Source organism: Salmo salar, chromosome ssa12, assembly GCF_905237065.1.
Source record: "Salmo salar chromosome ssa12, Ssal_v3.1, whole genome shotgun sequence".
Lineage (NCBI taxonomy): Eukaryota > Metazoa > Chordata > Actinopteri > Salmoniformes > Salmonidae > Salmo > Salmo salar.
The window spans coordinates 16,855,691-16,869,203 of NC_059453.1; the positions used below are offsets into that span (position 1 = coordinate 16,855,691).

Consider the following 13,513-nt stretch of genomic DNA (forward strand, 5'->3'; position numbering starts at 1 on the left):
GAGAGAGAGAGATGAAGGAAGAGGAGAGGGGGAGAAGAGGGCAGGAGGGAGCAGAATGGAGAGAGAGAGAGATGGAGGGAGGAGAGGGGGAGAAGAGGGCAGGAGGGAGCACAGAATGGAGAGAGAGAGAGATGAAGGAAGGAGGAGAGGGGGAGAAGAGGGCAGGAGGGAGCACAGAATGGAGAGAGAGAGAGAGATGAAGGAAGGAGGAGAGGGGGAGAAGAGGGCAGGAGGGAGCGCAGAATGGAGAGAGAGAGAGATGGAGGGAGGAGAGTGGGAGAAGAGGGCAGGAGGGAGCACGAATGGAGAGAGAGATGGAGGGAGGAGAGTGGGAGAAGAGGGCAGGAGGGAGCGCAGAATGGAGAGAGAGAGAGATGGAGGAGGGAGGAGAGGGGGAGAAGAGGGCAGGAGGGAGCGCAGAATGGAGAGAGAGAGAGAGATGGAGGAGGGAGGAGAGGGGGAGAAGAGGGCACAAGCCACAAGATGTTCTGTAAAATGTAAATTTCTCAGTCTATGGTTCTTGTTCCACCGTAGGGCTATCTCTCTCCCTGCACGGTGAAATTACAAATGGTGGCCTCCGGATTAAAAACTACAACACAAAAGAGAGAGGCAGCCAACAGGTTGTGTAATACTTGTCATTCAGAGCACAGCCATGTTAGAAAGGACTGGTATCCTTGGGACGTCCCTACCCCATTGAAGTTGACATTTAAAATGGTTAAGGTAAAGGTTACGAGTAGGTTTAGGGTTTGGTTAGGGTTAAGGTTAGGGTAGGGGGTAAGGGTAGGGGTTAGTGTTAGGGTTTAGGGTAGGGACATCAACAAGAATTCCTGATAGCACCGACCATGTAAGAAAGGCCTTGGGTTCGTCAGTTGTCCCTTTGACGTTTTTAACCATTGATTTCCAACAAAGGTGCCTAGGCTTTAGGTCAGCAGACAAACACAGTCTTGTAGCACGCAGAGGGTAGATCTGGGTTTGGAACGCCGGTTGGTCAGGGATAAAGGCCTAATAATAAACCCACAACCAATCACCACGCAGTGCTGAGTGACTGACAGTTAGGACAGTGAGTGACATCATCATTGTGGGCCCAGGGGCCGTGACAGATTTGTCATGACAACTAGCCAGGCTGCGTCCCTAATGTTACCCTATCCTGGTCAAAAGTAGTGCACTAAATAGGGAATAGGGTCCCATTTAGGCTGCAGCCCCAGTATGAATACATACCCTCTATAGTCCCTCTGGCAGGAGAGGCAGGAACCTCATGATGGTTAGATGGACACCTGTCCACACAGATCACTCTCACCGTGTGTGTGTGTGTGTGTGTGTGTGTGATGGGCGGATTTGATCTGCTTAACCTGAGTCCCCCCAAACCTCCCACCCTCCCTTACCTCATCCCCCTCTCTCCCTCCATCCTTCTTCAAACTCCATCTGTCTGTAGTAGATTCCCTAGCAGAAGGAGGGGAGAGGAGAATGCACAGAGAGAGAGCCGAGCAAAGCAACAGCAGAGGAAAGGGAGAAGGGGTGGTAGAAGAGAGGGGGAGGAAGAGGAGAGAGGGGCGAGAGGGAGAAGGGGGGTAAAGGAGAGGGAGAAGGGGGGTAGAGGAGAGGGAGAAGAGGGGAGAGGAGAGGGAGAAGGGGGGGTAGAGGAGAGGGAGAAAGGGGGTAGAAGAGAGGGGAGAGGAAGAGGAGAGAGGGGCGAGAGGGAGAAGGGGGGTAGAGGAGAGGGAGAAGGGGGATAGAGGAGAGGGAGAAGAGGGGTAGAGGAGAGAGAGAAGAGGAGAGGAGAGGGAGAGGAAGAGGAGAGAGGGGCGAGAGGGAGAAGGGGGGTAGAGGATAGGGAGAAGGGGGGGTAGAGGAGAGGGAGGAGGGGGGTAGAGGAGAGGGAGAAGGGGGCGTAGAGGAGAGGGAGAGGTAGAGGAGAGAGGGGCGAGAGGGAGAAGGGGGGTAGAGGATAGGGAGAAGGGGGATAGAGGAGAGGGAGAAGAGGGGAGTAGAGGAGAGGGAGAGAGAGGAGAGGAGAGAGGGAGAGGAAGAGGAGAGAGAGGGGCGAGAGGGAGAAGGGGGGTAGAGGAGAGGGAGAAGGGGGGTAGAGAGGAGAGGGAGAGAGGGGGGTAGAGGAGAGGGAGAAGGGGGGGAGAGAGGAGAGGGAGAGGAAGAGGAGAGAGGGGCGAGAGGGAGAAGGAGGGGTAGAGGAGAGAGACAAGGGGGGGGTAGAGGAGAGAGAGAAGGGGGGAGAGGAGAGGGAGAGGGAGAGGAAGAGGAGAGAGAGGAGAGGGAGAGGAGGAGAGGGAGAGGGGTAGAGGAGAGAGAGGGGGGTAGAGGAGAGAGAGAAGGGGGGTAGAGGAGAGAGAGAAGGGGGGTAGAGGAGAGGGAGAAGGGGGGTAGAGGAGAGGGAGAAGGGGGGAGTAGAGGAGAGGGAGAGGGGGGAAGAGGAGAGAGGGGGCAAGAGGAGAGGGAGAAGGGGGTAGAGGAGAGGGAGAAGGGGGGGTAGAGGAGAGAGAGAAGGGGGGAAGTAGAGGAGAGGGGGAGAGGAGAGGGAGAGAGGGGAGAGGAGAGGGAGAAGGGGGGTAGAGGAGAGAGAGAGGGGGGAGTAGAGGAGAGGGAGAAGGGGGGTAGAGGAGAGGGAGAAGGGGGGGTAGAGGAGAGGGAGAAGGGGGGTAGAGGAGAGGGAGAAGGGGGTAGAGGAGAGGGAGAAGGGGGGGTAGAGGAGAGAGGGAGAAGGGGGGTAGAGGAGAGGGAGAAGGGGGGGGTAGAGGAGAGGGAGAAGGGGGGTAGAGGAGAGGGAGAAGGGGGGTAGAGGAGAGGGAGAAGGGGGGTAGAGGAGAGGGAGAAGGGGGGTAGAGGAGAGAGAAGGGGGTAGAGGAGAGGGAGAAGGGGGGTAGAGGAGAGGGAGAAGGGGGGTAGAGGAGAGGGAGAAGGGGGGTAGAGGAGAGAGAGAGGGGGTAGAGGAGAGGGAGAAGGGGGGTAGAGGAGAGGGAGAAGGGGGGTAGAGGAGAGGGAGAAGGGGGGTAGAGGAGAGAGAGAGGGGGTAGAGGAGAGGGAGAAGAGACGGAAAAAAGATTATCTGCACCACAGAGTGTTTGTGCACTGTTTGAGGCTGTTATCACACACACACCACACATACACACACCACACACATACACACCACACACATACACACCACACACATACACACCACACACACACACCACACATACACACACACACACCACACACACACACCACACACACACACACCACACACATACACACCACACACATACACACTACACACATACACACACACACCACACATACACACACACACCACACACATACACACACACCACACACACCCACACACACACACCACACACACACGTTTAGTACTGTACAATACAAGATATCTACAAAGTCTTAGAGTGATGGTATCAATCCCAAATTATAGAACTTTATTTATAGCTGCAAAATCAACACAAAGATGTATCACAAAAATCCTGGATTTTTCCATGTTAATCCATTTATCATTTATTTAATTTGCAAAATTTGATAATATAACTTCTTAATAGCACTCACTTTAAGACACAAGCAAATAAACAGACAGTAGTCTGACACAACACAATGGAACTGCAAACTGAGTTCTGAAATCGTCATGGAGATGGTCGGTAGGGTGTTTATGGGATTGATAACTTCCTGTCGTGCCTGACAACGGGACTAAGACACCCTGAGCCTGGATTAGACAATGCAGAAGAGGAGGATGAGACACAGTTAGAGAGGAGAGGTGAGGAGGAAGAAAGGAGAGGAGGAAGAAAGGAGAGGAGGAGAGGAGGAAGAAAGGAGAGGAGAGGAGAGGAGAGGAGGAGAGAGGAGAGGAGAGGAGAGGAGAGGAGAGGAGAGGAGAGGAGAGGAGAGGAGAGGAGAGGAGGAGAGGAGAGGAGAGGAGGATGAAAGAAGAGGGAGAGAGACAGAGAGAGAGAGAGGGAGACAGTAAGAGACAGAGACAGAGAGAAGACAGAGAGAGAGAGACAGAGAGAGGGTGGGGGACTCAACGTAAATGTGCAGACCCCAGTGAGAGTGTGCTGAGCTGGTCAGATTCCATGCTGTTCCTCTCCTGGTTCTGCTGACAGGCTGCTACAGAGGCCACACTCTCCCCTCACACCCCCGGGAGAGAGGGGGTTTCTGGGAGTAGAGGGGCAGGGGAGGTGGCTGGTACTGGGGAAAGGGAGAGTGGAGTGTGTCATGGGTTGGAGAAGTAGAGCTCCTCTCTCCCAACTTCCACCCCAGGGTGTGGTGGTAGTCTGGGCTGGAGGGGCAGGGAGTTGGGGAGGAGGCCAGCATAATAGGGATTTAGCTAGAGATGCCAATGATGTGGTCTGGTAGAGTGTGTCAGGCTAGTCAGAGGATGGGACAAGGAGAGGAGAGGGATTGTGTTAGTCAGTGATGTCATGTTTAGTGATGTCATCCATCCCCCATCATATCTAGAGTGGTGTGAGAGGGGTCAGTTACTGAGTGTCACCCTAATGGGGTGTCGTAGCAGGGTTAGCTGGCTGTTATGTGCATAAAGACTGAATAAGAATACTTTATATCTCAATGGTTACATGGTTGTGAGATATAAGCCCTTCATTAAAAGAGGGTGACACATTCATACAAGTAGGTGATGTACACTCAATCAAAAGCCTTAATGGCCTTGCACTGTTATAATCTCCACCCGGTACAGCCAGAAGAGGACTGGCCACACCTCAGAGCCTGGTTCCTCTCTAGGTTTCTTCCTAGGTTCCTGCCTTTCTAGGGAGTTTTTCCTAGCCACCGTGCTTCTACATCTGCATTGCTTGCTGTTTGGGGTTTTAGGCTGAGTTTCTGTACAGCACTTTGTGACATCTGCTGATGTAAAAATGGCTCTATAAATACATTTGATTGATTGATTGATTGATGAAAAGTCGATGTCGCTTACTCTTTGACTCAACAGTTAGCTCTACCTACTCTCCTATTCTAGTCCTCACCAGTGGTTGGTGGTGGAAGACAAAGCATATTGTCTTTGTGTGAATGTTCACTTCTGGGTGTACAATAAAGTTTTATCCCATTCTATTCTGTTCCGTATCATTTGGTTCCGCTTCGTTCCGTTCCGTTCTGTTCTACACCCGTGGTTGCTGGGTTACGAAACGTATCCGTTGTGAGTACACCAGGTCGGCGACGTACAGCGCCAGGTTGACGAAGCTAAACACCGCCACGACCACCTTACTATCCCACGGACACCGGCCCCGCGGGCATGACGACGGGCGCTCTGGCGATCCGTACTTCCTGTCGAAGCAGAACACGGGCCAGACGACGGAGGCGCTGAGGTAGAGAAGAACCGCCAAGAGCGTGTAAACAACAACAAACCGGTCGAACGGTAACTTCAAACACCCGGTGCGACCGGACACGGTCAATATAACCACGACGGTCGTCATGGCGAAGCAGACGGCGTAGACGACCACGCAGTAAATCGTCGCTACGTGACGAGAATACTCGGTCCCGTTCGCCAGCGCTCCGAAGATAATGCACGCCACGAAGCCCTGGACGACCTTGAGGAGGCCGGAGACGGTTGCCATGTAGCCCACGACCCGGCCTGGTTTGGCCCGTGAGAGGATCACCTCGGCGCCGTAGGCCAGGGAGCCGGCGATGGAGCAGACAGTGACGGCGATGCGGAAGTTCCGGACCTCACAGCCTGCGTAGGGGCACTCCGCTCTGACAAAGTAGACTGGGTAAACCACCGAGGCTGTCACATACCTGGAGGAAGAGGAGCAGAAGAGGAGAGGAGAAGGAGAGGAGAGGGATTGTGTTAGTCAGCGATGTCATGTTTAGTGATGTCATGTCAGTGATGTCACGGTTAGTCAGTGATGTCATGGTTAGACTTCCTGTTTCCGGTCACAACTTGCAGACGTGCTGCTGTGCGTTTTGTTGCCGATCTTACTTTGCTACCTGACTACCTCACGGTTTTTACTTTTTCATTACTGTATATTTTTAGTTTTTCCCTCACTCAACTTTTTTCATTCAACTTTTTCACCCCGGAGGTTTTATCTGGACATGGTTCGTCAGGACTTCAAACAGCCGAAGCTAAGTAACATTAACATGATGCCTTCTAATTGCAGTCGCTGTACTCATAAAATACAGGAGAACGATCGCCTTACGGCAAGGATAGCTGTGCTGCAAGCCCAGCTTCAGACGCGATCGTTAGGCAAGGGTAATTTCAGTGTAGGAAAGGATGAAACAGCGTCTGTGCCACCAGTAAGTACAGATAGTAACGTTAGTATAAACCCCCTCGCACGGTCCCCGCAGCCGGACAACTTTCTCATGGCTTCTGGAGGGAAACGCTGTAGGAATGCTCAACCGGTGTTGCTTATTCAGCCAACAGAAACTTTCAACTGGTTCTCCCCACTAAGCGAGTCGGAGGCCGAAACTTCTCTGGTCTCTGCTCCTCCCGTTGTGGGGTCTGAGACGCCGAAGGCTCCCACCATTAGCTCTGACAAATTGAAAACCCTAGTCATTGGCGACTCCATTACCCGCAGTATTAGACTTAAAACGAATCATCCAGCGATCATACACTGTTTACCAGGGGGCAGGGCTACCGACGTTAAGGCTAATCTAAAGACGGTGCTGGCTAAAGCTAAAACTGGCGAGTGTAGAGAGTATAGAGATATTGTTATCCACGTCGGCACCAACGATGTTAGGATGAAACAGTCAGAGGTCACCAAGCGCAACATAGCTTCAGCGTGTAAATCAGCTAGAAAGATGTGTCGGCATCGATTAATTGTCTCTGGCCCCCTCCCAGTTAGGGGGAGTGATGAGCTCTACAGCAGAGTCTCACAACTCAATCGCTGGTTGAAAACTGTGTTCTGCCCCTCCCAAAAGATAGAATTTGTAGATAATTGGCCCTCTTTCTGGGACTCACCCACAAACAGGACCAAGCCTGGCCTGTTGAGGAGTGACGGACTTCATCCTAGCTGGAGGGGTGCTCTCATCTTATCTACTAACATAGACAGGGCTCTAACTCCTCTAGCTCCACAATGAAATAGGGTGCAGGCCAGGCAGCAGGCTGTTAGCCAGCCTGCTAGTTTAGTGGAGTCTGCCACTAGCACAGTCAGTGTAGTCAGCTCAGCTTTCCCCATTGAGACCGTGTCTGTGCCTCGATCTAGGTTGGGCAAAATAAGAAATGGCGGTGTTCGCTTTAGCAATCTCACTAGTATAAAGACCTCCTCCATTCCTGCCATTATTGAAAGAGATTGTGATACCTCACATCTCAAAATTGGGTTACTTAATGTTAGATCGCTCACTTCCAAGGCAGTTATAGTCAATGAACTAATCACTGATCATAATCTTGATGTGATTGGCCTGACTGAAACATGGCTTAAGCCTGAATGATGAATTTACTGTGTTAAATGAGGCCTCACCCCCTGGTTACACTAGTGACCATACCCCCCGTGCATCCGGCAAAGGCGGAGGTGTTGCTAACATTTATGATAGTACATTTCAATTTACAAAAAAAAAACAATTACGTATTCGTCTTTTGAGCTTCTAGTCATGAAATCTATGCAGCCTACTCAATCACTTTTTATAGCTACTGTTTACAGGCCTCCTGGGCCATATGCAGTGTTCCTCACTGAGTTCCCTGAATTCCTATCGGATCTTGTAGTCATAGCAGATAATATTCAAATTTTTGGTGACTTTAACATTCACATAGAAAAGTCCACAGACCCACTCCAAAAGGCTTTCGGAGCCATCATCGACTCAGTGGGTTTTGTCCAACATGTCTCTGGACCTACTCACTGCCACAGTCATACTCTGGACCTAGTTTTGTCCCATGGAATAAATGTTGTGGATCTTAATATTTTTCCTCATAATCCTGGATTATCGGACCACCATTTTATTGCGTTTGCAATTGCAACAAATAATCTGCTCAGACCCCAACCAAGGAGCAGTAAAAGTCGTCCTATAAATTCCCAGACAACCCAAAGATTCCTTGATGCCCTTCCAGACTCCCTCTGCCTACCCAAGGACGTCAGAGGACAAAAATCAGTTAACCACCTAACCGAGGAACTCAATTTAACCTTGCGCAATACCCTAGATGCAGTTGCACCCCTAAAAACTAAAAACATCTGTCATAAGAAACTAGCTCCCTGGTATACAGAAAATACACGAGCTCTGAAGCAAGCTTCCAGAAAATTGGAACGGAAATGGCACCACACCAAACTGGAAGTCTTCCGACTAGCTTGGAAAGACAGTACCGTGCAGTATCGAAGAGCCCTCACTGCTGCTCGATCATCCTATTTTTCCAACTTAATTGAGGAAAATAAGAACAATCCAAAATTTCTTTTTGATACTGTCGCAAAGCTAACTAAAAAGCAGCATTCGCAAATGGAGGATGGCTTTCACTTCAGCAGTAATAAATGTATGAACTTCTTTGAGGAAAAGATCATGATCATTAGAAAGCAAATTACGGACTCCTCTTTAAATCTGCGTATTCCTCCAAAGCTCCATTGTCCTGAGTCTGCACAACTGCCAGGACCTAGGATCAAGGGAGACACTAAAGTGTTTTAGTACTATATCTCTTGACACAATGATGAAAATAATCATGGCCTCTAAACCCTCAAGCTGCATACTGGACCCTATTCCAACTAAACTACTGAAAGAGCTGCTTCCTGTGCTTGGCCCTCCTATGTTGAACATAATAAACGGCTCTCTATCCACCGGATGTGTACCAAGCTCACTAAAAGTGGGAGTAATAAAGCCTCTCTTGAAAAAGCCGAATCTTGACCCAGAAATTATAAAAAACTATCGGCCTATATCGAATCTTCCATTCCTCTCAAAAAATTTTGAAAAAGCTGTTGCGCAGCAACTCACTGCCGTCCTGAAGACAAACAATGTATACGAAACGCTTCAGTCTGGTTTTAGACCCCATCATAGCACTGAGACTGCACTTGTGAAGGTGGTAAATGACCTTTTAATGATGTCAGACCGAGGCTCTGCATCTGTCCTCGTGCTCCTAGATCTTAGTGCTGCTTTTGATACCATCGATCACCACATTCTTTTGGAGAGATTGGAAACCCAAATTGGTCTACATGGACAAGTTCTGGCCTGGTTTAGATCTTATCTGTCGGAAAGATATCAGTTTGTTTCTGTGAATGGTTTGTCCTCTGACAAATCAATTGTACATTTCGGTGTTCCTCAAGGTTCCGTTTTAGGACCACTATTATTTTCACTATATATTTTACCTCTTGGGGATGTCATTCAAAAACATAATGTTAAATTTCACTGCTATGCGGACGACACACTGTACATTTCAATGAAACATGGTGAAGCCCCAAAATTGCCCTCGCTAGAAGCCTGTGTTTCAGACATAAAGAAGTGGATGGCTGCAACCTTTCTACTTTTAAACTCGGACAAAACAGAGATGCTTGTTCTAGGTCCCAAGAAACAAAGAGATCTTCTGTTGAATCTGACAATTAATCTGGATGGTTGTACAGTCGTCTCAAATAAAACTGTGAAGGACCTCGGCGTTACTCTGGACCCTGATCTCTCTTTTGAAGAACATATCAAGACTGTTTCAAGGACAGCTTTTTTCCATCTACGTAACATTGCAAAAATCAGAAACTTTCTGTCCAAAAATGATGCAGAAAAATTAATCCATGCTTTTGTTACTTCTAGGCTGGACTACTGCAATGCTCTACTTTCCGGCTACCCGGATAAAGCACTAAACAAACTTCAGTTAGTGCTAAATACGGCTGCTAGAATCCTGACTAGAACCTAAAAATTTGATCATATTACTCCAGTGCTAGCCTCCCTACATTGGCTTCCTGTTAAGGCAAGGGCTGATTTCAGGGTTTTACTGCTAACCTACAAAGCATTACATGGGCTTGCTCCTACCTATCTTTCCGATTTGGTCCTGCCGTACATACCTACACGTACGCTACGGTCACAAGACGCAGGCCTCCTAATTGTCCCTAGAATTTCTAAGCAAACGGCTGGAGGTAGGGCTTTCTCCTATAGAGCTCCATTTTTATGGAATGGTCTGCCTACCCATGTGAGAGACGCAGACTCAGTCTCAACCTTTAAGTCTTTACTGAAGACTTATCTCTTCAGTAGGTCCTATGATTAAGTATAGTCTGGCCCAGGAGTGTGAAGGTGAACGGAAAGGCTGGAGCAACGAACCGCCCTTGCTGTCTCTGCCTTGCCGGTTCCCCTCTCTCCACTGGGATTCTCTGCCTCTAACCCTATTACAGGGGCTGAGTCACTGGCTTACTGGTGTTCTTCCATGCCGTCCATGGGAGGGGTGCGTCACTTGAGTGGGTTGAGTCACTTGAGTGGTCTTCCTGTCTGGGTTGGCGCCCCCCCTTGGGTTGTGCCGTGGCGGAGATCTTTGTGGGCTATACTCGGCCTTGTCTTAGGACGGTAAGTTGGTGGTTGGAGACATCCCTCTAGTGGTGTGGGGGCTGTGCTTTGGCAAAGTGGGTGGGGTTATATCCTGCCTGTTTGGCCCTGTCCGGGGGGTATCATCGGATGGGGCCACAGTGTCTCCTGACCCCTCCTGTCTCAGCCTCCAGTATTTATGCTGCAGTAGTTTATGTGTCGGGGTGCTAGGGTCAGTCTGTTACATCTGGAGTATTTCTCTTGTCTTATCCGGTGTCCTGTGTGAATTTAAATATGCTCTCTCTAATTCTCTCTTTCTCTCTTTCTTTCTTTCTCTCGGAGGACCTGAGCCCTAGGACCATGCCTCAGGACTACCTGGCATGATGACTCCTTGCTGTCCCCAGCCCACCTGGCCGTGCTGCTGCTCCAGTTTCAACTGTTCTGCCTGCGGCTATGGAACCCTGACCTGTTCACCGGATGTGCTTGTTGCACCCTCGACAACTACTATGATTATTATTATTTGACCATGCTGGTCATTTATGAACATTTTAACATCTTGACCATGTTCTGTTATAATATCCACCCGGCACAGCCAGAAGAGGACTGGCCACCCCTCATAGCCTGGTTCCTCTCTAGGTTTCTTCCTAGGTTTTTGGCCTTTCTAGGGAGTTTTTCCTAGGGAGTTTTTCCAAGCCACCGTGCTTCTTTCACATGCATTGCTTGCTGTTTGGGGTTTTAGGCTGGGTTTCTGTACAGCACTTTGAGATATCAGCTGATGGACGAAGGGCTATATAAATACATTTGATTTGATTTTGATTTGATGGTTAGTCAGTGAAAGGCTATCCCATGTCTACTTCATGACATAATAATGTATGTCTAACACTTGTTTGTCTCATTTTGATGATGTTATGCATACATGATGACGTGTAACAATGATTATGGTGAGGTCATACGTACATGAGGGTCGCCAGGGCGGCGAATGCCACCGTCAGGTTATCCCAGGAGATGGGCAGACAGGCGTGGAGACGGGTGGCGTCCAGGAAGAACATCACAGTCGTCATGCCGAAGCACGCGCACCACACCGCCATGCAGAACACGCCGTACGACCCACCGCTGTAGCCCGCACTGTGGCTCACCATGGCAACCACCGAGCAGCCCAGGGCCAGCTGGGAGAGGCGGGCGGCGCCAAGCGAGGAGAAGACCGCCGTCTTGTTGAGGTACTGACCCCCCTGAGGGTTCATAGTCAGGAGTCAGGGTTCAGAGGTCGTGGGGTAAGGGGGTGTCTGTCCAATACTGGAGTAGGATGAAGTGGAAAACGTGACAACACAAAGCAAGTCTTGAATGTATCGACTCGTGAACCTGGTGTGTTTGTGCGTGAGCATGCGTGGTTGCTTCTCGCTCTGCTGTTTGTGCCGGGACGCTAGGGACTCTGGGTATTTTCTGGGTCTCTATTTATGTGTCGGTGACTCACGGTATGTCACAAAGAAAACACGTCAAAACGCAGCCGTCCCTCGTGGGTGAAACTCTCTGGATCACACATGTATAGAGAAGCTTGGTCCACTGTGCATACACATCATAAGGACACACTCTTGTGTAGGCAGAATATCTTCCTGAGTCCATATATTTCTTGTGTCCATATATATTTCTTCAGTCCTCTGATATATATTTGAATCCTTACAAGATTGACACATAATAAATGTATTTCTTGAGTCTTTGAATGCTGGATATTCATAAAATCCAGTATTTACATCCAACTGCTGAATTCAAAAGAGCCGGCCAACCTTTTCCTCTTTTGAGGACACTTTCAGTCTCTGTCAGAGCTTTTCTTCACTTGGACGGTACAGTACAGTATAAATTCTCAATCCCAGTATGTGATATCATGTAATAATCCAATATAATCCGGTTCAGTCAATTTGTCTGTCTTCCGATGGTCAAGCTTGAAGTTCTTAGGTACACGACCACACTTTGGCTCTCTGTGTGTCTGTCTGTTGCAGTACACACTCTCACTGACAACCAAGCCATGTGGCCCAAAAACCACCTCTCTCTCTCTCTCTCTCTCTCTTTGAGGAGACATGGAGGTGGTCAGTCAGTCAGTCAGTCAGAGAAAGTTATTTAAATACAAGGGTTGGGCCGATGGATGTGAGGGTGTGTGTGTGTGTGTGTGTGGTAAAGCATGCAGACACGTTCCAGACTCCAAGGAATGGAGAGAGATGACCAAGCTGGATATAAATAGAGAGACACATTCTACAAAGACCTGAGGAGAGAGAGAGAGAGAGAGAGAGAGAGAGAGAGAGAGAGAGAGAGAGAGAGAGAGAGAGAGAGAGAGAGAGAGAGAGAGGTCACATGAACTTCATAGAATATTGTTACTTTTTCTTAGTAGGTATTCTAATGACTGATCCCCAGCTTGATATTGACCTATTCATTATTACTATTCATTATTACTATTCATTATTACTATTCATTATTACTATTCATTATTACTATCTATTATCACTATTCATTATTACTATTCATTATTACTATCCATTAACACTATTCATTATTACTATCCATTATTACTATTCATTATTACTATCTATTATTTCTATTCATTATTACTATTCATTATTACTATCTATTATTACTATTCATTATTACTATTCATTATTACTATCCATTAACACTATCCATTATCACTATTCATTATTACTATCTATTATTACTATTCATTATCACTATTCATTATTACTATCCATTATTACTATTCATTATTACATCTATTATTACTATTCATTATTACTATCTATTATTACTATTCATTATTACTATTCATTATCACTATTCATTATTACTATTCATTATAACTATTCATTATTACTATCCATTATCACTATTCATTATTACTATCTATTACTACTATTCATTATTACTATTCATTATCACTATTCATTACTACTATCCATTATTACTATCTATTATCACTATCCATTATCACTATTCATTATTACTATCCATTATTACTATTCATTATTACTATTCATTATTACTATCTATTATTACTATTCATTATTACTATTCATTATTACTATTCATTATCACTATTCATGATCACTATCCATTATTACTATTCATTATTACTATTCATTATTACTATTCATTATTACTATTCATTATTACT

General features: G+C 47.7%; 1 protein-coding gene across 1 annotated transcript; it reads right to left on the reverse strand.

Annotated features, from left to right (window-relative positions):
* Positions 1–4,221: 4,221 nt before the first annotated feature.
* On the reverse strand, positions 4,222–12,433 carry LOC106564293 (myeloid-associated differentiation marker-like protein 2). Its single transcript, XM_045690879.1, has 2 exons — positions 11,314–12,433; positions 4,222–5,739 (listed from the first exon to the last, which is right to left on the reverse strand). Exons 1-2 carry the CDS (start codon positions 11,595–11,597, stop codon positions 5,106–5,108), a joined length of 918 nt encoding a protein of 305 aa, XP_045546835.1. The 5' UTR covers positions 11,598–12,433; the 3' UTR covers positions 4,222–5,105.
* Positions 12,434–13,513: the final 1,080 nt, after the last annotated feature.

What these genes read in the sequence shown, in the direction of transcription:
- LOC106564293 (XM_045690879.1), bottom strand. Translation starts at nt 11,597, where the DNA reads ATGAACCCTCAGGGGGGTCAGTACCTCAACAAGACGGCGGTCTTCTCC. An exon ending in GCCGCCCTGGCGACCCTCAT is followed by an intron (nt 5,740 to 11,313) that starts GTACGTATGACC and finishes CTCTTCCTCCAG; the next exon opens with GTATGTGACAGCCTCGGTGG.